Genomic DNA, 21,669 nt, shown 5'->3' with positions numbered 1-21,669 from the left:
CAGTTCAGGTTGCTGAATTAAGTATTCAAAACTAAGGAAATGTGAAAGTTAGGGATGTCTGCACAACCTTCATTTGGGCCTCTTGTGCGTGCGCGTTACAGTACATTAATTGAGATTAATTATATGATCATAATACTATTGTTTTTACCCGGGACCCTTGACTCATCTAATGCACAATATGGATGGTGCTCAAGGAATGAATCAGGGTTTGTAGTGAATGAGACTGTTGTCTGTAGGACCTGGCTGGCCTCCCTGCGCTAACACAACATAAATGTTTAATAATCAAAGAAAAGCATGCAGCCGTCTTGCCAAGTACAAGTGTCAGAAAGCAGCTCTCTGCAAATCTTGGCATCTGGTGGTACTTAGTGATCCAATGGCTGGATCGCTGTGAAGCGCGCTCTGCCTTCAAACCGTTTGGGAACTGCAGTTGGTGCTGAACGCGGGGTTTTCATCCAGACGGACTTTCATTGCACCTGTAGTACTCTGGCACACGTAGGATGCTCACCTGATTTCCAGCAGGTCTGGGTTGTGATCCTTAAAGCTTTAACTGGTCTGGATCTCCAGCCCCTGGGAACCATGCCCAGAGCCTGCCCTGGGTGGGAAGGCCTTTTAAGAGCCTACTTTTGTGCCATGTGATGTGGATACTAGTTTGCTTGATTTTGATGTTCTGACTTCTGTACCTGCCCCTAGAGATTACAGTGGTTGCCAGTGTAACCAGACAAAGGGCTCCTTTGACAGCCCTCCCTCACCGGGCTCTCCTTGAGGAGCCTTTGCTCTTTTTCCAGGAAAGCACAACTAATTCAGAACCTTTTCAGGCCTGTGAATATTCCCTCCCTTGCTGCTCGTGCTGCCTTTTCCGCTCAGTACTAATCTCTCCCTCGGCAGCGTCCCTTGGGCAGATGAGAAGAGACTTCCCCAGAAGGATGAGTCTAAGTACGTGAGCAACGCAGGCCAGAGGAGAAGGGGAGCCTCCCTCCTCTGTGTACGCGGCTGAGCTTTTCTTTCAACTGAGAAGAGGGTTCCTATGATGCATGGTTTTACTCTACTAATGACATTTTTGGCCAGAAACACTGTCCTTGCAAAGGGAACTATTTTCCAGATTTCTCTTTACAAGTCAAACAGCACAATATTATATAAAGATTTTGCAAACAACTCCCAAGTTAGATTTCCCCCCAGTGAGGCCAGTCCTGCTAGACACCGCAGCAAGGTAGGGATCAGAGAGAAGATTTCAAAGAAAGGCAGCACTCAAAGCAATTACAGCTATTCTTACAAAGGGCAAAAACAAATCTGAATTGCTTGCAACTCCTATTAACACAAGAAGCACAGACTCATTAAACAGCTGTAAGCATAACAACTGTCTTATAAGTCAGTCAATCTGAATAACTAGTGCAATGTAAAAGAGGTGGAGACAAGCAGAAGGGTAAAATTAAAAACAGCAAACGTGAACCATCCCCATGTATTTATACCGGCTGATTTCCTGCACATGATGTGGTTTAAATCAGCAGCCAAAGCAGTCATGCTTTAGCTCGACTGCAGGACTGCCCTTATCAGAGGTTAGTTTTCCCATCATTAACTTACATTTTATCTTTCTTTTGTCATTTGCTGACATGGGACAAGTGAAAGAGTAAGAGGAGACACCGAACTGTGCCGAGGCGAGTGTTTCACCAGGTCACACAAGGCTCTCGCAGGCTGTCAACAATTAAGTCAACATTATAAAGTTACACATCGGCGGCAGAACTCCACCGGGACAACTGCATCGCATCAGGAGGCACATAATGAAGTCATTTCTGTCAACAGCGTCATCAACGCAGGACACATTATCCCTCCACGCAGCGCTCCCACCACAGTGCCATCTTCACTATGAAATCCTGTAGAAAACCAGTCAGCCTGGTGGGTATCCACTACCTTCCGCTGAGTTCATCGCATTTATTCAGAATACTTGTTTGGCTTCTAAAACATGGGCAACCCTTCTCACCCTTACAGTGAACGCTTTACCCTTCCTCTTTTGTTGAACAGCTACAGTCTTTTGCACGGTACTCCTTAAAGCTGGAGAGCGCAGTACAAAATCCATGAATAGCAATTAATCTAAGTCACCAAGAGATAGTATTCATGCAACTTCTGCCCTCCCTACACGTAATCTTGCAATATTTTTCTGCGTATTTTTCATGCCGGGTCTCAGCAAGCTTTTCAGGACTGGGACTCACCCTCTCAGGTGTCCGTAAACCAAATATGCACATCTGTGGTGCTGCAAAAATAAATATTTCACTGACAAAGTCAGCAAAGGCCTGTTATTGTATTGGAAACCCTGACCACGGTTAAGGTCCTGTTGTGCTCCTTCACATACAGCGTCAGACAAGTCCTGTCCCAAAGAGCTTACGCTCTGTACGGACACAAAAGCCAAAGGGTTAGTGGAAGGGATACCACAGCAAGGCAGAGTGGGAGGGAAGGAGAGGTAGGCACTCGCCAAAAGCAAAAACAAAGGGAACGGAGATGCAGGGGAGGCAGCGGCAGGACACGGGCAATGCCACAGGGTACAAGATCGATTCGAGTGTGCCGGATGTCTTCAGGCACTGGCCTGGTGGATGCACAAGAGGGTTATCCAGCACCGGCTGGATGGAGACGTGTCTAGGACAGTTCTGACAGGGCTGATCCTGCTTCAAGAGGAGGGTATGACTGATGTCACCTCCCAAGAGCCCCGCCAGCCCTACTTTTCTAGGACTCTGTGGGGAAAGGAAGATGGAGGGCAGGTGAGCAAGACTGCTGTGATGACGAGGGAAGGGTCCGAGTCAATGGTCAAACAGCAGACCAGAAGCAACACCTAGAGGAAAGAAAGACCAGAGGAAGTGTGGGCTGGCCAACAGTCCAACAGTACCTACGCTGTGCTGAATATACGAAGTGCTAGAGAATGATAAACGAGTCTGAAACACGAGGCTCTACAGGTCTCAAATTGGGCACCCAGTAGTGTATAAAATGGGGACTGCATGTACCGCCTGGCCTCACGTGGGGTTATGAAGATAAACCACTAATGTGTGTAAAGCACACTGAGACTAGAGTAAGAACACCATGAAGAAAATGGTAATTCCATGTGCAATGACGGGTTTTCTTGGCAAGAAGAGAAAGTACCTTAATTCTACCATTCGCTCTCTCTTTTTTTTAATATTTGACTTCACAACCTTAGCATTCTTTTAACACAGTTTTAGGAGCTGTACAATATGTTATATACATTTTTCTAATCTCTCATACAAATGTGTCATGTTCTACTATTTATGTCAGAAAAAGCAGCCCATATACCGTCAAAGAAGAATGGCTGGTACTCGGAGGCCTGCTCCTTCACTGTACACTACGCAATATTAGCAATAAATAAGGTGAGAGCTCTCCGGGGACTACTTATCCACCCTGGGGAGATCTTGTGCAGAAGTTGGCAGTTCAGGAAAAATGAGCTAAACACTTCCATGTTACAGCAAACCAGCACAACCAATCTTTACAAAATATCTGCTGTGTAAACCTGAGGCATTATATTACCATATAGGTAATATATGTTCAAGAGATTCCAGCTCAGATTGCTTCAGTGCCTTTGCAACTTGGAGGCAAAAGGCAACTAAAACCCTCGTACAATGAAATCATTGAATCATCATCGACCTTAGAGAAAAAAGAGTTGCTGCTGACCCCTAGCGTCAGCAAATTTAGCCTCAACCTGACTGGCACGAGCCTATTCCACCTGTTGCCACATCAAAGCAATAACTGTTTGGACCAGTGGTTCTCAGCCGGGGTGCCACAGCACATTAGGGTGCTTTGAGATCCCTTCAGGGGTGCCACGTAACATTAGCATCGCTAGGCGCACAAATGTGATCCACAAGGTGAACCCAACACGTTGAAATAAGAATCCAGAGTGTTTAAACCATTCTGCCCCGCTGTGGGCTTCCTGAGTCCTTTGCGACACAAAACCTGCTGTGTTATTCTCCCTGAGTAGAAAACGGAGCGAAAACTAAGAGCTGGCATCTTCTGGGGGTGCCTTGAGTCTATGGAGGTTGAGAACCACTCTCTGAGACTTTTGAGCCTTCAAAACCTCTGACACGGCACATTGCCAGCGCTGTCGCCACACACACCAGCACCCCCTTCCCCGTTCAGAGACCTCAAGGCCAGAAGCAAGTATCGGACCATCTTCTTTGAGCCGTATTGCGGAGCCGCAGCATTTTGCCATGTTACTCGGTTCTGAGCTCAGTACCGCAGGAAAGCATCCAGCAGCGAGGCATCCAGGCTGGACTTGACGGCATCAACAACTACAGCAGCAGGGACCGATTTTTTTTGGCAGGCTTGCCACCAATTAGCCCCACATCTTTCGAATGCTGCTCTGGTCCCTTTCCCCCACCTGATCTGCTGCTCTGCTTTCTGCTCCCTGTCCTGTATCCCTTGACCAAGCTGCTGCTCTGCTTTCTGCTGTGTACTCCCTGCCTGATCTGCTGCTCTGCTTTCTGGTTCCTTCCCCATCTGCTGCTGTGCTGCCTGCCCCCTCCCCAAAACTGCTGTGTGCCACACTCAAGCTGCCTGTGCCACCTGTAGCACTCATGCTGCGGGTGACCCACCCCTGAACTAGAGGGTCCACCACGTCCCATGGCAGTTTTTCCAGTGGTCTAGCAGTCTGTTATAAGCATAGGCTTTACTTTTAGTTTGAATTCGTCTAACTTCTCCCATTGAGACTCCTCGCATCTTCTTCCCGTATGTTAAAAGAGCTGTTTAGTATCTAGCAGCTCCCCATGAAGGTACGCAGACACCACAGTCACCTCTCCGCCTTTCTGATAAGCAGCGCAGTCCATTAAGCTTCAACTTCTCACTGGCAAACATCTCGTCACCACTCCCGTCCTTTCCAACCTTTTACAAAAAGCTACAGCAGCTTCCAGCTCCTCCCAATTAAAGGCCTCCAAATCCCCATTGACATGGCAGCTGGCTGCCATTTCCCCCGATTCCACGTTTAATTGACTTCCCCTCATTTTACAGATTTGGAATAGGACTCAGGGCAGAAAGACAGGCAGGTTTCTGGCCAATGTTAACCCCTTGAGCAGCCAGAAAGGCTTTCCTGAAGGTGAACCCAAGTGTCTGCCTGCCAAGGAAGGCACAAAGCAGCGGAAGTCAAGGAGCAGCCTTGGAGCTGGGGCTCTCCCATGTGGCAGTGCGCCGTGCTGCGGGCCAATCCGCACGGCCCGAGGGGCCCCAGAACTGCGCTCTACAACGGGAACGGCAAAAACAGCAAACAACAACATTTCTACCATTCTACTCACAATTTTGAGTCCAGGTTCAGGAGAAAGCCCAGTTTGTCATATTCTGAAAGACAAAAGCAGGAGACTTCATGTAAAAAAAAGCAGCTAGTGTTTCCTCCCCGTTGGGTTTACAGCAGTGCCTTGCTAGAAGGCACAAATATTTCTTATTGGAAATGACAACTGGAATTTACAGGGTGGTTAACAGCCTGTGCACACTCTCGAGCAACATTAATTAAATGCACTCATCAAATAATGCTCTGGATCTCCAGGGGAGCTTGTTAATTCCAAAGCCATTACAACTAGATGAGATATTTGCAGGGAAAGACTGAAACACGCACCACGTAACACAGAGAATAAAGGCATAAGTAGAGCTTTCCCTGTTCGGAGTGGAACTGGTGTTGCCACCAACTCGTCCACCCAAATTCATGCCCAAGTCCTGAAAGTGGTACAGCTTTCCAGTGTCCCTTGGCAGTGCAGGACAACCCCACGTCTCCAGCTTTATGGTTAAGCAAACATTGCATGCACTGGGGTTGCTTACAGAGGCAGAAATGCTCCAGGTTAAGCTAGTAATGTGTGAACTGCAGAGACACAACGTTAAGGGCCTACAAGTCAGCCGGGTAGGACTTGTGCCTCTTATGAATAAACAGGGAGCAGTTACAGATACTTTCCCAGTCAAAAGTATGTTTCTATGATTCCTGTACAGAGTTAAACAAAAAGTTTCCTGTATTTATAAATATCTTAAAGTAGTACATTTAGAAGATGACAAAACACTGGTTGTAAAACAATGCTTCCTCTGAGAACTTGCCTAAGACATCCCAAGGGCTTCAAGTTTTTATTATTTATCACTTATATGCTGGTCCGGCTGAGGGGCCAAGCATGAAGACACATTATCCTGCGCACAAGGGGTTATAAAAACACATTTAACAAGAAGATGGCCCCTGTTCCACAGATATTGCCGGTCAGGACACAGCAAAAGCAATGAGGAACAAGAGCACTCCCGTGGTCTGTGCCGACAGCCACGGCACTGTCTGATCGGTGAGAAATGGAAGAGGAAGCTGCTCTCGCACACGCACGCACACCAAGGGATGGGGCAGCCTATGCAGCAGTGAAAAGCAGCGTAACCACGAGGCTCCGGGAAGAGGTGGCCGACAAGACGGACTCCTGTACGTGGCCTGAAACGTCAATCCCACGGAAGCCGGTGAAAACCCTGCTGTTGACTCCCATGTGACCTGGACGTCCTGCCTGGCAAACGGGAAGACTCACGCTCTCCAGCACGGGTGGTGCATTTCAGAGCTCCTGTAAGCTGAGCGCTCTGCAGTCTTCCACTCCCAGCATGGTCACGTGTGCCACCCTCCACCTCTGCTTCATGCACTTCCTCAACCACCTGGCCCCCTCTCCTTTCCTGCAAGCCCACGTCCCCCTTGTCCACGTTTCCCTGCCTTCTCGCTCATGCTAGGAGCTCCGTGTGCCCACTCTTCTGTTCACCCGCCCACTACAAGCAGGGGCTCTGTGCACCCCATTGATCTCCCTTTCCATGTGCCAGGGGCTCTGCATGTCGCCAGGTCTGCCTGTCTGCTAATTCCTTGGGCTCTCTTCCCCCATACCGGGGTAGCCAACCTGAGGCTCATCTGCCACCAGTGGCACAGGCAGCCTGCATGTGGCACATGGCAGGCCAGAGAGGGGACAGGCAGCAGCGCAGCAGAGCAGGCAGGAGATGATGACCAGGGAGGGCGCAGAGTTAATCTGTGGCATAACTGCCAAAAAGGTTGGCTACGTTGCCTTACACTATTCTCTCCCTGTGCCAACAGCTCTATTCATTTCACACTGCCTCCATACTAGGGTCCTACGTTAATCCTTCCTACACCGGCACATTTGTGCATCCCCATCCCCTGTGTGCCCCTTCATTTCTCCTGGACAGGCAGAAAAGAAACAGCGTCAGGAGATAAGTCATTAAGATGGAAGAGCCGGCAGAGGTGAAGTGGGAACGATGTTACGCTGGAAGGCTTTAAAAGGTGCCAACCACCAGTCTGGATGTTCGTCAAAAACGAATGACCCGTGAGCCAAATGCCAGGGCTCCGAGGGTCCCCTAAATCTCCTTTCCTTTTACCCCACGCTCTCCAAAGCAGTAGCAACGCTGCCTGCAGCCAGGCACCCAGCAGCCTGTGCACGCAGCACCTTGCTTCACCTGGCCAGCGAGGAAATCCTGGGAGCCGGATGTGCATGGTTTGTTTGGAGCTTGCCCACAGTGGTGGAGGGGTGTGGGATGCTAATGGGGGGCCGGGGGCTTGCTCGGGGCTTTTATTGCCGCCTTTCATCTCCACCTCCTACTCTAAAATGACGTCCACTCAGGACAGTGGACGTGGTACGGCGGTTAGTAGTGTCTCTCACAGCCTCTGCCCACACTGGCGGCAGCCTCACTCAGGCTCCTTCCTCTATACTGAAAATGGCATCCACACTTGGAAAACAATCTTTTTTCTGGGAGTTTGACAGGCCACAACCACCAGACGCCCTTTGCCATCGTGCTCCATGCTCCCACTGCCTCCCAGCCAGCTGCCGTTCCCTGCTGAGGATGCGAAGGGACAAACAAAACCAAGTCCTCCCCTCCCCGAATCCTAAGCGGAGCAGCAGGAACGAACTAACCGGAGCAAACAGAAAGCGCTCTGCTTCGCTGCTGGAGCAGTGCCCCGACATTTCTGCTACCTCTGCGTTTTATGAGGTATATTTCCAAAAGTGACATATTTAAAAATAAACAAAGATTAAGACACTCTGCTCGTCTGGGTCAGACTCTCAGCATGGCTAAGTGCTTGGATTCAGAATAATTATTGCAGAAGTCTCTTTATTTTTCACCACACTTCCTGCTGATATCGAGATGCTGCTAAAGAACGCTTCAGCCTAAAACAGTAGTCTGTTTTGAAACGAACGCTGCAAGGCTGCAACAACAGCCTTCTCGGGCTGCCTGCACACAGCCACGTCCTAATCCTGCAGCGTTTGGGTGACGCGCCCCTGGACGCACGCCACCACGAGAACAACCTCCAGATGCATGTGTACAACGACTGACCAGTCCCCTACCGCCCTCCCAACTCCAGCTCCCCAGGATACCACCAGCCCACCCCTGAGCATCGTGAGCGTGTCGCACTGAACTGCTCTCTTCCACACTCTGCACTATTTTTGTTGATTTTTTTGCTTCGTTTCCCTAACTCTGGGGTGCCCTGAGACCCTTTCAAGGATGCCATAAGGGACCCACATGTTAGCAGTTAGGTTTACAAACTTGATTCACAAGATAAACCCGGAGATTTCAAACAGAAATCCATAGCTGCGGTCTTTCGGAGTTCTTTGCAATAGAAAAACTGCTCTATAATTTTTCTGTAGGCAAAAACAAGAGTGAAAACGAAGAGCTGGCATTTTCCAAGGGCCACCTCCAATCTGTCCAGGGTTGCCTCAAATCTAAAAAGACTGAGACCCACTGCCCTACAAGTTTGCACTATCCGATACTTAACAAATATTACTGATAAAGTTTTAACGATTTCATAAAATTGCACATGCTGTACACATAAGAAAATGCACTTCCACAAAATCAGTGAACTACGCCTAAAAAGGACATGCTTAGTACTCGTTTTCAACCTGTCAGCTCACTGTAGCAGCACAAGGGTGGATATGAAAGCAGTTTCAAGATATGTGAAAGCCTGCCACAAAGGAGATGGAGAAACACAGTTTTCCCTTGCCACAGAGCACAGGACAAGAGGCAGCGGGTTTAAAGGGACATTAGGAGCAAACTTCAGAAAAAACTTCCCATTGTCAAACCGAGAGAGAATGGAACAAGTTGCCCAGGGAAGCTGTGCAGTCATCTCCCTGGGAGGTTTGCAAGAAGAGCCTGGGTGGGCATCTCTCTGGGATAGCTTAGAACAGGAGTTAGCAATTTATGGCCCAGGGGCTGGCGCCAGCCTGCAGAGCGGTTTGATCCAACCTGTGAGGCTGGCGGTTCAGCAGCACGGCAGCAGGGAGAAGCAGCGGTGGTGGCACTGCAGGGGGGAGCGGAGGCTGCAGCTCTGGCTCCCGTGACAGTGGCACAGGCCACGGCGGCAGCAGAACCGTGCTCAGAGGTAGGCTCCACTAAAGTAACCCCTGCCACAGAAACATCACCAACTGCTGGTTCAGGATGCTGAATCTGCCTCGGTGAACAGGCTTGGACTAGATGACCCCCGAGGTCCGATCTAGCTTCAACCCTGTGGCCTAGACAATTTGCAGAGAAAGCCTCTATGTCTGGAATATTAGGGTGGGGAGAACTCACTGCACCTTCTTCCTCTTATCAGAAAGAGCGGATACTCAAAATACAGCAAGCAGTTATGGCAAGAGGCAGATGATACTGCTTGGCTGTGGGGACACGATTGCTTTAGACAAGCTGTTTTGCAAAAAAGTTTACAAGCAGAAACACTCTGTACCAAACCCTCTTAATGCAAACAAGCTCTTAGGCTATTCAGGTGCTTTGTCAAAGTCCTGTCCAAATGGCTACATAAGAATGTAAGTAGCCACGGGTCAAGAGGCAACACATCGTCTTGGATGAAAAACCAGCCTGGAGACAGAAAGCAAAGACTAGAATTAAAAGACCCATTTTCATTCTGGGGAAAGGCTAATGGGAGGGCATGTTAAGAGGAAGATCTGCTGTCTGGAAGTTCTGCTTTAGCCAAACACAAGCTTTTGGGCACAATGCAGAGGCGACAGGAGACACGTGAGAGTCCGCGATATACAGGCGAGTGGACTAGATGCCCTATTCCAGTGTTAACACCTCGGGGCGATAACAGTTTCATAAGGAAACCAAGTCTGCAATCCCCTCCTCCCTACTTCACGCGACAAGAACAGCCACACACCCAATGAAATGAAGTATGTGGCAAATTCAAAACTGATACAAGAAAAACTTTTTTCACAGGTGCAGAATAAAACTTGGGACCTCAGCCCCAAAGAGGCTAAGAATTAGACTCAAAACAAGAGGAGGACTTTTGAGAGCTGCTGTGTTAACCATACACATTCAGGAAGGAATATTACACGTCCTGCTTTGGAGCCGACGCCATCCTGTGATTACTGAAGACTAGGCTGAAAGTTAAGGCAAGGAAAAAATTATCTTGCTTCTGCCTCCAGAAGAAGTGCGAGAACCCCAGAGAAGCAGCTGGTCGCGGCCACCGACAAAGAAAGGGCACGGGACTAGAGGGCCTCGGATTCTATTGAAACCGGGAAGCCCAAGGTACTTACCAGGGGCTATTTAGAGACTAGCAGACCTGCCATTGCATGTAAGGAAGGATGGTCCTGTTGAAAGGACACTAACCTACCACTTAAGAAACCAGAGGTTAAGCTCCAACTTTGCTCCAGACTCTTCTTGACCATGAGCAAGGTCTCCTAGGCCCACAAACTCAAGCAGTACTCGGGGCCCCCAACTCACATTTAAGTCAACAGAAGTGAAGGCATCCTAAGCATCTCTGGGGACCTAGGCCTCAGGGAGCTGTGGAAAAACAGGGACACCAGCAGTGCCTTACTTCCCCGGGTGATGACAGAAACCTAGTGCAGTCTGCTCCACTACAACAGTTCCCTTTAGAGGCCTCCCAAGAGCATAAAACTCACTCAGAAAATTCACTGTTCAGTGCAAAACTGAGAAGTGATATTCAAGTATTTCTACCTTTCTTTCTCCAGTCTTCAATGAACAAAGGGATCTGGTGGGCAGATCCCTGGGAAGGAAGACCGAGGGGTAAAGAAGCCCAGGAGAGCTGGCCGCACATTAGGGAGAACAGGAAGGGCAGCAGGAGACTAGCAGGGCTAGACAGCAATCTCGTCAGCGAACTGAAACCAAACAAGGAATCCTCAAGAAGTGGACACTTGGGAAAGAGCGTAAGAGTACGGCATGGGCATGCAGGGAGAAAATGAGGAAGGCCGAGGCACAATTTGAGATCCAACTGGCAAGGGATATAAAAGGGAATAAAAATGGATTCTGCAAGTAAGTAAAGAACCAAGAATTCATAGGTCCCTTGCACAACGCAGAAGGCAATCTAGTTACAGATGAAGTGGAGAAGCCTGAAGTATTTAATGCCTTTTTTACTTCAGTCTTCACCAATAGGAGCAACTACCAGATGACAAGTGCAGTTACAAGGCAGCAAAGATAGGGAAGGAGACAAACAGCCCAGAGTAATGGCAGAACAGGTTCGGGATTGCTTAGAGAAGCTACATGCTCTCAGGTCAGCAGGGACAGATGGGATGCAACCAAGGGTACCGAAGGAATTGGCTGAGGTAATTTCAGAGTCCTTGGTGATCCTTTTTGAGGGTGTGTGGAGGTCAGGTGAGGTTTCTGATGCTCAAAACAGGACAAAAATAACACTCATCTTTAAGAAAGGGAAGGAGGAGCATCCGGGGAATTACAGACCAGTCAGCCAGGCTTCAATACCTGCAAAGATCATGGAGTAGGTCCTCAAGGAATCTATTGTGAAACACCTAGAAGAGAACAAGGTGATTAGGAACAGCCAGCCTGGATTCACCAAGAGTAAGTCATGCCTGACCAACCTGATTTCCTGCTACGATAAGCTGACAGGCTCTGTAGATTGGGTGGAAAGCAGCGTGTAGATGAGCAGGGGGAGTTAGAGGAAGAAAATCCCCGCTTGCTCCCTTCCCCTCAGCATCTGTAGGGCATGCTGCCTCACCAGCAAGGAGACAAGCCACAGGGCAGCTGAAACAGGACAGCTGGAGAGCCTGCCCCAACGCAGCAACCCCAGAAAGCCAGGGTAGGTCCAGGGGCACGAGGAAAACAAAACCCTTACCTTCAGAGCTCTACCAAGCTGAGGTGCAAACCGGCACAGAAGGGAAAGCATGGGCTGCAGGGACGCTTGGGGCAGCACAGCTGTGGTCTGCCCTGTTAAAGTTCCCCCTAGGAAACAGAATCCCCTGGAGGGAAAAGCACTATTTGGGAACACTAAGGCTGGGCTAGGACAGTCCTGGCAGTGTATACCCTCAGGGGAAGAATCACCTGATTTCAGTTCATCCCAGGTGCTTCACCTTAACACCAGACAGACAAGCTGCAGCTGGAGATCAGAAGCCGATGCTGATAGGCTGGGAGTACACGACAGAGAGCCCAAAAGGACACAGGAAGTGGGGAGAGGGGAGACCCTATGCTGGAGAGCAGCAGAGGCAAGGGACAGCCCTGTCCACATTTCTGTACTTCTGTGTATAACGGACTGCAGAGCATTCCTGGAAGTTGACCAGGAAGGTAGCAAGAGCAGCTCCTGTCTGTGATACCATTAACTACAGCAGGAGCCCTTATTTAAACCGAAGGACTGTGGTGGGGGTATTGGGGTTGGTGGGGCCCATTATAGGCCCGTGAGGCTCTACTACAGGCCATAACTAATTAATTTTGGACTATTAAAGACAGCCCTGATGGCAGAGCCAGTTTTCTTTCTCTGGGAGAGAATTCTTCATTAATACTATCAAGTCGTGGCAGGCAAGTATCCTGAGAAACTAGCATACTCCTTAACAGGGTGCGTAGTGCTGGTCACATCATAGACAAAGGGACCTGACCACCCAGTGGATGTGATATACCTTGACTTTAGCAAGGCTTTTGAGACCGTCTCCCATGACATTCTCATTAAAAAGCTAGAGAGATACAAACTAAATGAAAATACTGTAAGGTGGATACGTAAGTGGCTGGACCACCATGCTCAGCAAGTAGTCATCAACAGCTCAATGTCTAGCTGGGAGGAGGTGTTAAGTGGAGTTCCCCACGGGTCTGTCAGCATTCAACATCTTCATTAATGATTTGGACAATGAGATTGAGAGCACGCTTAGCAAATCTGCAGATGACACCAAGCTGGGTGGAACTGCAGATACTCCAGAGGGCAGGGCTAGGATCCAGAATAATCTGGATAGCTAGAGAAATGATCCTCAGTCAACCCAGATATGATTCAACAAAGGCAAGTGCAAAGTCCTGCACTTGGGGCAGAATAGCCACATGGACAAATACAGATGGGTAAATGCCTGGCTAGGCTGCATTACTGCAGAGGAGAACCTGGGGGTTCCAGTGGAACAGTCTGAATAAGTCAACGGTGTGCGCTCTTGCAAAAAATGCCAACAGCGTACTGGCTTATATCAGCAGGAGCATCACTTACAAATCAAGGGAAGTGATTTTTCTGCTTTCTTTAGCACTGGTGAGGCCTTCACCTGGAGCCCTGTGTCCAGTTTTGGGCCCTGCATTTCAAAAAGAATGTGGACAGTTTAGCTAGAGTCCAGCACAGAGCAACAAAAATGATTAGGGGCCTGGGAAACATGACTTTTGACAAAATGTTGAAAGAACGAGGACTGTTAACTCTGGAGAAGAGAAGACGGGGGTAGAGTTTTGACAGCAGTCTTCAAATACCTGAAAAATCAATACAGAGGATGGAGATGGGATTTTCTCTGTGACTGCAAGGCACAGGACTAGCAGCAATGGCCTCAAGCTGGAGCAGGGGAAATTAAGGTTGGAGATGAGGAGAAACTTTCTGACACTGAGGGTAGTCAAGCACTGGAACAGGCTGCCGAGAGAGGTTGTGGGACCTCCATCCCCGGAAATGTTCAAGAGCAGGTTGGACAGACACTTGGCTGGGATGGTTAGGATCACAGAAAATGAGGGATGAAGGGAGCTCAGGAGTCACATCTAGTCCAACCCCTTGCTCTAAGCAGGACCAGCCCCAACTACAGCATCCCAGCCAAGGCTCTCTCTAGCCAGGCCTTAAAAACCTGCAAGGATGGAGACTCCACCACCTCTCTGGGTGACCTCTTCCAGTGCTTCAGCACCCTCCTCGTGGGAGAGTTTTTCCTAATATCCAACCTCAACTTCCCTTGCTGCAGCCTGAGCCCATTGCTCCTTGTCCTGTCGTCTGCCCCCACTGAGAACAATTTGGCTCCATCCTCTTTTGAACCCCCCATAGGGAGTTAAAGGCTGCTATCAAATCCCCCATCAGTCTTGCCTAGTTGGGGACAATCCTTCCTTGAGCAAAGGGGTGGTCTAGGTGACCTCATGAGGTCCCTTCGAATCCTGCTTTCCTAAGATCCTCTGAACAAATGGAGGACGATACACTGTCCTAGTAACACGTATAACTGTTTCAAATTTTATTGAGTTTTACTGAGTTTTAACGGAGGACGATACACTGTCCTAGTAACACATATAGCTGTTTCAGATTTTATTGAGTTTTATTTCAACATGTGTTTTTGATATTGTGCCGTTCCACAAGCATCACGACATGTGGATAGGGGATCTTTATAACTGAAATTATTACATATGTGCATGCATTGTACACGAGTGATGCTAGAGCAATACACTTATATAGCTGGTTTGAAAATCAAGGAGCCTAAATACATTCAAACTATATAATTTCATCCTGCTTTAGTGCATTTCTAATACAAAATCCAGATTTCAGTCACTAACACATGGCAAGTTCAGTCAGTAACACAAGGCAGCCATCTCAACAGTACTATTAAACCTACTGGTGGCGTCACAGGCATGACTACACCAAGATCTACTGACAGCCTTATCACCATGGTACATGGGTGAAATTTCCAAATGACGATTGGAACCAGGTCATTCTCTTTAAACAGACTGTTGCACTTAAAAATGGGTTTTTAAACCTAGTGCTCTGAGAATGGACACAACACTCAGTTGATAAATAACAGAAAGGCTTGCTTTAATAACTACTAACAAGTTACAAAACTAAATGACAGAAAAAGACTCTTTCCCGATATAAAATGAGCTATTAGTCCCTGTATTATCTTAGCTGCAAAAAGATCTTTACACAATGCAGGAAGGAAGCAGTTCTTGTACGGCCTCACAGTGTGGATCCTTTGCTAATCGGCTGGGTGGCAGGATGGCTTCTTGGCATGAATGACTGGTGCCTCTTGCAACTGGGGGGGCACCATGGCAGTGAGCAGCAAGAGGGGACAGCGGCGGGAGAGCTGTCAGCGGCGGCAAGCAGCAAGCAGGGACTGCCCACAGCTGCCGCCTGCGCTGTTGGCGGTGGTGAGCAGGGACCGCGAGCAGCTGCCGGCAGACACATCGATGGCAGCCAATCTCAGGGGGGCACATGCCCCCCTGTGCCCTTCCTATGCGTTGCCTATGCTTCTTGGTCTTCCCTGGACTGCACACACCTTGCTGGAAGATCTGTTTACTTTTTATACTGTTTAATTATATAGCTTCAAAGCATTTTCTTGACAGTTGGCTGATTAAAGTCCAAACAAAATAGGGAGGAAAAGGGTGACCATCATATTACAATTGTTAAATTGCCTGGCTCCTGTTTCTGGATCTGTCTAGGTGTGAAGGCTCGTGTTTCTCTGCAGCCGCTGCAATTCGAGGTCACACACAGGCGATGGGTCATGAGTGGTCAGACAGGATGCTTAGAGGCACTACCGGACTGGTCTTTGGGGCAAATCTGTAATAGCTTGTACCAGTGACGGTTTGTTTAGAAAACTCCAGACAGACACTGAATGGTTGAGACATCTGTAACACCTTAGACACTGGATGCCTGTTTTGAGAAATGTGAGCATGTCATGTACAGGACATCTTTCCTGTCCCTTTTACAGGTTTCTTTTGAGGTGCATATTTAGTCTTTGTCTTCTTTAGTTGCTAGTTCAATGAAATGCACATGTATACCTTGCCTTCACTTGCTCATCCTTTTCTTTGGCTTTCTTAGCTTGGAAATACACATGTGATGAGTGTATCTGGTCTCTGCCAACAATTTTAACCATCACTTTTATTAGTCTATGGCATGGGTCTGGTACTGGGTACTGCGAGCACTCCACTGTCTCAACGCTTAATGAGTTGCAAGCCATTAGCGGAGTTTCATTTTCCTGCGGCAGTCTTGTTACCACAACCCAATCTTGCCCTGGCCATTGTCTTGCACTTTTGTGCAAGAGACACTGTCCAAGCTTTCATAGTTTTCATATGCAGCACTAGCTCCTGGCTTGTACAGGACTATGCATCCTTTTCCTACTCCCAGAGAGAACAGATGCCCTCCCTATTCCCCTTTTGGCCCATCCACAGTATCTTGTGTTACTCTGACATAAATGAATGTACCTCTATAAGTATGGAACTACCAAAATTGCAATTTTGCGAAATCCAGCATTGCCCGTGAAAGTAGGAAATGTCCATGCATGACAGCCACACAAAAAAAGAAGAAAAGAAAACTTACTGAAAATATGGGTTGTCCATATGACAGACAACCCTCACAACCAATCAGCAGCAAGGGGTGGGGCCACTGGTGCCCCTTGGCCAATTGGGGGGGGGGGCTGCCCACCATGATCAGCCCAAGAAAACAGCAGCTGACCCTGTGATCTCCCTGAGAAATCAGCCGGGGCCACCTCCGTGGGTTGGGCAGACCCCTATCTATGAATCCCAAGCATGGCGGCTATCCTGTCACTATGACAAGAGAGAAGGATGAAATAAAACTATAAGGAACAACAACGTATTCCATGTCTACTAGCAGAAGAGCACAAGGAAGGATCTGGAAAAGGCTTTCCCCTCTGAGCCAAAGGGAGCTATACCAAATCAGCAGCATGCCAAGGGCCAAATCTGATGACTCTATTCTCACTCATGCTAGGAAATTGCAGATCACAGTTGGCAAGGAGGGCTAGAGCAACTTGGAGAAGCACAGGACTGAATGAACATGGGAAAGGAATTTCCTCCAACCCCTGAAGAACTGGAGGTCTGCTCAGGTCAGAAATAAAATACATTTCTATGTTTCAGGGGAGACCGGAATTGAAAGAGAACTTAATAACTGACAACAGTTTCATAATAAAAAGCGTAATAGGGATTATGCAAACAGAAGCACAGCCAAGCATAGCAATCTCTATAAACGATACAGATCCTGTGCCAAGTGAAGTGCTGGCACAAACCTGCAACTTTCTCCCAAGCATCTAGCAGCAATCCAGCTGCTGGCCAGCAAGTGAGAACTGCTCAGTCCAACGTCTGTAAACTTCTCGGACCACCCAGACAGACAGCCGAATAACATGACGGATTAGGCTAAAAGCAAATTCTCACATCTGCACTTTACACCAATGGCCATGCAGTTTTAAAGAAACAAAATGGGCTAAATTCTTTCCTCACTTCTCTCATAAGAAGTCAATACTCCAGAGACAAATTTAATCCATGAGCTCACTGAGCCTCCAACAATGAGCTTGACTTTGAAACACTGTTACATACAAGTACTGCCCCATCATCATCTAATTGATTATGGACTTAATTATGAATAAAACCATTTTTGCTGACAACCAAATTTTAAAAAATGTTGTAGCCTATCAAGACCGATACGAGCTGTACTAGTTCATTCGGCATTTAAACCTTTTATACATACGGTGTGGGGGGCTCAATTCCAGTTCTTCTGGTATTTTACATGCGAGTGCTTTCAGAGGAGCGAGGCTGACACCTCGGAGAACCAGCCGTCTATCAGGAGTCGCAGCCCACGGTACCCTGTGTTGGGGTGTCAACCCCACTGGGACCACGGACTCTACTGAGGGGGGAAAGCCAAGGACAGCTACACGTGTGAATTCATGAGGAAAGGGACTAAGGCTAGAGGAAGGACTCAACTAAACAAGGAAGAGGGAAAAATAAAGGGCTAAGCAACAAATACTGCACACAAAGGACATGGAGCCTGAGGAAAGAAGTTCTGGCACTCGAGTACAAGGACTCAACTTGCATCCTTTCCTTAGTACTCAGTTTGCATATCTCACTGGTGCCAGGAACTATGTAAATATGTAAAAATATACGTTGGAGGGTTACATGCATAACTACATTTAAACAAGTTAAACAAATGTTATTGCAAAGCCAAGCCCCTGGGTTAGCAAGGGCCAGTATTAACATCACCAAAGTTTCTCCCCCAGTCCCAGGCCCCTGCACCCAACTCCCAGCTGTCAGGCCCAGAGCTCCCCCACCTCCACATCCCAGTCGGACAGCCTGGAGGAGGAGCTGCCTGGGCACAGCAGAAGGAGCAGTGGGAGCTCAGGTCCTGCACCCGGTGCCACAGCAGCCAGGAACACCAAGCATAAGGAAAGTCCCACTCACTGCTGCGTATCTACGCTGAAACATGCCCAAAATATCCAAAGTCTTTGGAGGAATTGGATCCCAAACTGTAGAGCAGTGATTCTCAACCAGGGTGTTGCCTCGAGATCCTCTGAAGGCTGCCCTGAGAAGTGAGTTGATAGGGGAGGTGTGACAAGGGAAGCAGATAAGCACAGGCTCAGGCTTGTCCCTGCCTGGCTGGTCCCCACCCCCAATGCCTGGCCGCTCTGTAAGGAGATGAGCACTGTAATGTGCACATTCGTTTTTGCAATTAGTTGCCACAATTCACAAAAGTTCATGGAGGGGTGTCCTGAGCCCAAAAAGGTTGAGAACCGCTATTCAAGACAGTGTCTACCAGACACACGTGATACTTCAGAGGCCGTAACCCAGCTACATTTGCCAATTTTTTTTCCATGGGAAAAACAGAAGTACATCCTGGGGGGACACCCAGGTGACCCCTTTGCCAAACATCAAGACCCAACTCCAAAGCAGGTGGTGCTAGAGCTTCTCCATGAAACAGCTGAGAGATTCTTTTTAAAAACATGTTGGCAAAAACAGTGCATCTTCCCCAATCTTGTTATCACAGATAGCTGAATCATTTTTCCCCTAAAAAATTTCCAAAAAAATTCAACCAGAGACAGACAGCTAGTATAGGTAGTTTTGGCCCCAAAATGTTCAAATTCAGCAGAGTTACAAGCAACTAAAACAAGGCTTTAAAATGAGACTTAGGTAACTTTATTCCCTACATTATAGGCAGTATCACCAGCTTAACCTACAACAATTGGTGTTTAGTGTCTATGAAAACTGATGATCCTTCTGCCACTTCATTTCTAGAGGTAATGACTTCTGAGCATCATCAGCACAGCTGGAGATCACACCTGCCAGTTCAAGGAAAAAGGCTCCTTTATCCTATCAACAAATCCTGAGTATACCAGTGACACTAAGTCATGAGACTGTCATCTGGTATCACAGGCTTAGCAGCCAGAGCACGTATCTTCAAGTACTGTACCTTCCCTCTCCAGTGCCTTAATACCCGGTCTAGGCCCCCCTATGACATCTGGGGGATGTCTGACATCTGTAGAAACCAATATACCAGAAGGATCCCCTTCATTAGGCCCGGAGCGTTACCTCCATCCAAACAAGTCAAGTGACGCTGTCGTGAGAAGCAGTTGCCAACACCACTCCACGGGCGAAACATCAAAGGTTTCTCTAAAAGCAGACATGCTCGTGGCTCCAAAGGCAAGACAAGTGTTGTTAGATGAGAGAGTGAAAAAAGCAATGCCATTCCAACCTCATCATTTTAGCCTCATTAAAGTTTGAAGTACGCCAGTTGTCTTAAGTCCTGCAAAATACTTTCCTTTCCTAGCAAATTACAGTACCCTGCATAGACAGGAAAATCTGTGAATCTGGTTTAGATTAAATTCAAGAAACACGTTTCAATCCAAAGTTGAAAGATTTCATAGACACTAGGGCTGGAAGGGACCTTGGAAGATCATTGAGTCCAGCCCCCCACCCAAGGGGCAGGAAGTCATCAGGGATCATAGGATCCCAGCAAGATAAACGTCCAGATGTCTTTTGAAGGCATTCAGAGTAGGTGCTTGAACCACCTCCGGCAGCAGTCTATTCCAAACCTTGGGGGCTCGGACAGTAAAGTTCTTCCTTACGTCCAGCCTGAAACAGTCCTGGAGGAGTTTGTGACCATTCGACCTTGTCATCCTTTGGGGTGCTCTGGTGAACAAACGTTCCCCCAGATCCTGGTGAGCACCCCTGGTAAACTTATAGGCAGCCACCAGATCGCCCCTGAGCCTGCGCTTTTCCAGGCTGAAGAGTCCCATGGCTCTCAGCCTCTTGTCATAAGGTCTGCTTTCCTGACCTCTGATCATGCGAGTGGCTCTCCTCTGCACTCTCTCAAGCTTCTCCACATCTTTTTTGAGCGTGGAGCCCAAAACTGGACGCAGTACTCCAACTGTGGACTCACCAAGGCCGAGTACAATGGGAGGATGATGTCCTGGGATTTGCTTGAGAAGCATCCGTGGATACAAGCAAGCGTTTTGCTTGCTTTACTCGCAGCAGTATCACATTGCTGGCTCATGTTCATCTTGTGGTCAATCACAACCCCCAAGTCTCTTTCATCCGTAGTGCTAGCCAGCGTAGCACTGCTGAGCCCGTAAGAGTTCATCCTGTGAACTGCATATGCCCTTTAGTCTCCCAGAAAAGTTATCTGCTTTAAGCCATGGCACAATCTTTGCCAAATAAACTGTTATTTCACTCAGTGCCATGTATTCATTTACCTAAATACAATTAATGATGTGAATCTTTCAAGAGGGATTTTTTTCTTCATTTTGAAAGTTGTATTGTATTTCCTAGTAAAAGTCAAAGATAATAGCAACAAAAATGGAGCATGCAGATGCTCTTGGTTGACCTCCAGAGTAGACTAACTTGATCTGCAGAGATACCAGATAATAAAGAAAAATGGCATTGAAATAGTTCATTGCAAGAGACTTTATAAAACTTTTTTTACATTTCCACCTGAAGAGATGCACACCACTATACTTTCAATTGGGCGACGGGACTGGCCTAGCACAGCGCTTCTCAACCTTTTTAGACTCAAGGCATCCCCCGCGACAGACTCAAAGTACCCTCGGAAAATGCCAGCTCTTGTTCTTCACTCATTTTTTGACTACAGAAAAGTACTAAGGCAATTCATCTGCTGTTGCAAAGAACCCAGAAAGACGCCAACAGATCAGTATGTTTTGAACACTCTGGATTCAAAGATCAAGTCTCTTGGTTTATCTTGTGAATCACGTTTGCACACCTAACAGTGCTAACATCTCGTGGCACCTCGCACCACCCTTGAAAGGAGCTCAAGGTGCCGCAGCACCCTGGCTGAGAATCACTGGTCTAGAAATGCTGACTAGATCGTGAACAACCACTCCGAGCCTTTTGGACAGGGCAGGGTATAAATCTGAAAAATAAACAAAGAGATTGGCCAAGTGCTGGAAGGCCAGCCTACACTAGACAACCAACATGTGACAGGCCTTGGCAAAGACTCAACCAGCTTCCATTTAGTCTGCGAGCCAAAGGGGAAAAAACCCACAGAGAAAGATCCATTAGCCAAAGACAAACAAGAAAAGAGAAAAGGGGCTTTTCAGAATAAATAAATAAAAACCAACCCCCCCCTCCCCCCAACTAAACTAAACCATCTGATTTACCAAATTAGCCCTTTGCCTTTGGGGACTAAAGGACAGTAAGAAGCACCAAGAAGAGCCCAGAAGGCAGGCTAGCAGGAGGAAGTTCCTTTTCACACAGCATGTAATTAGTGTGGGACTCGTTACCACCAGATGCAGTGGAAGCTGACAGTTT

The 21,669-nt window shown here is 47.9% G+C and overlaps 1 protein-coding gene across 12 annotated transcripts in view; it reads right to left on the bottom strand.

Annotated features, from left to right (window-relative positions):
* ST3GAL3 (ST3 beta-galactoside alpha-2,3-sialyltransferase 3) overlaps positions 1–21,669 on the bottom strand; it is a 267,669-nt gene that overhangs the window by 159,623 nt on the left and 86,377 nt on the right. For all 12 annotated transcript variants that reach the window (XM_059727709.1, XM_059727708.1, XM_059727707.1 and 9 more), the window contains one exon: positions 5,277–5,319. In XM_059727709.1, coding sequence (XP_059583692.1) covers positions 5,277–5,319 — 43 coding nt within the window. The remainder of the gene's footprint in view (positions 1–5,276; positions 5,320–21,669) is intronic.

This window comes from Alligator mississippiensis, chromosome 5 (assembly GCF_030867095.1).
Source record: "Alligator mississippiensis isolate rAllMis1 chromosome 5, rAllMis1, whole genome shotgun sequence".
NCBI lineage: Eukaryota > Metazoa > Chordata > Crocodylia > Alligatoridae > Alligator > Alligator mississippiensis.
The sequence above is the reverse complement of the archived record's forward strand: the minus strand, read 5'-3'. Positions and strand labels throughout refer to the sequence as shown.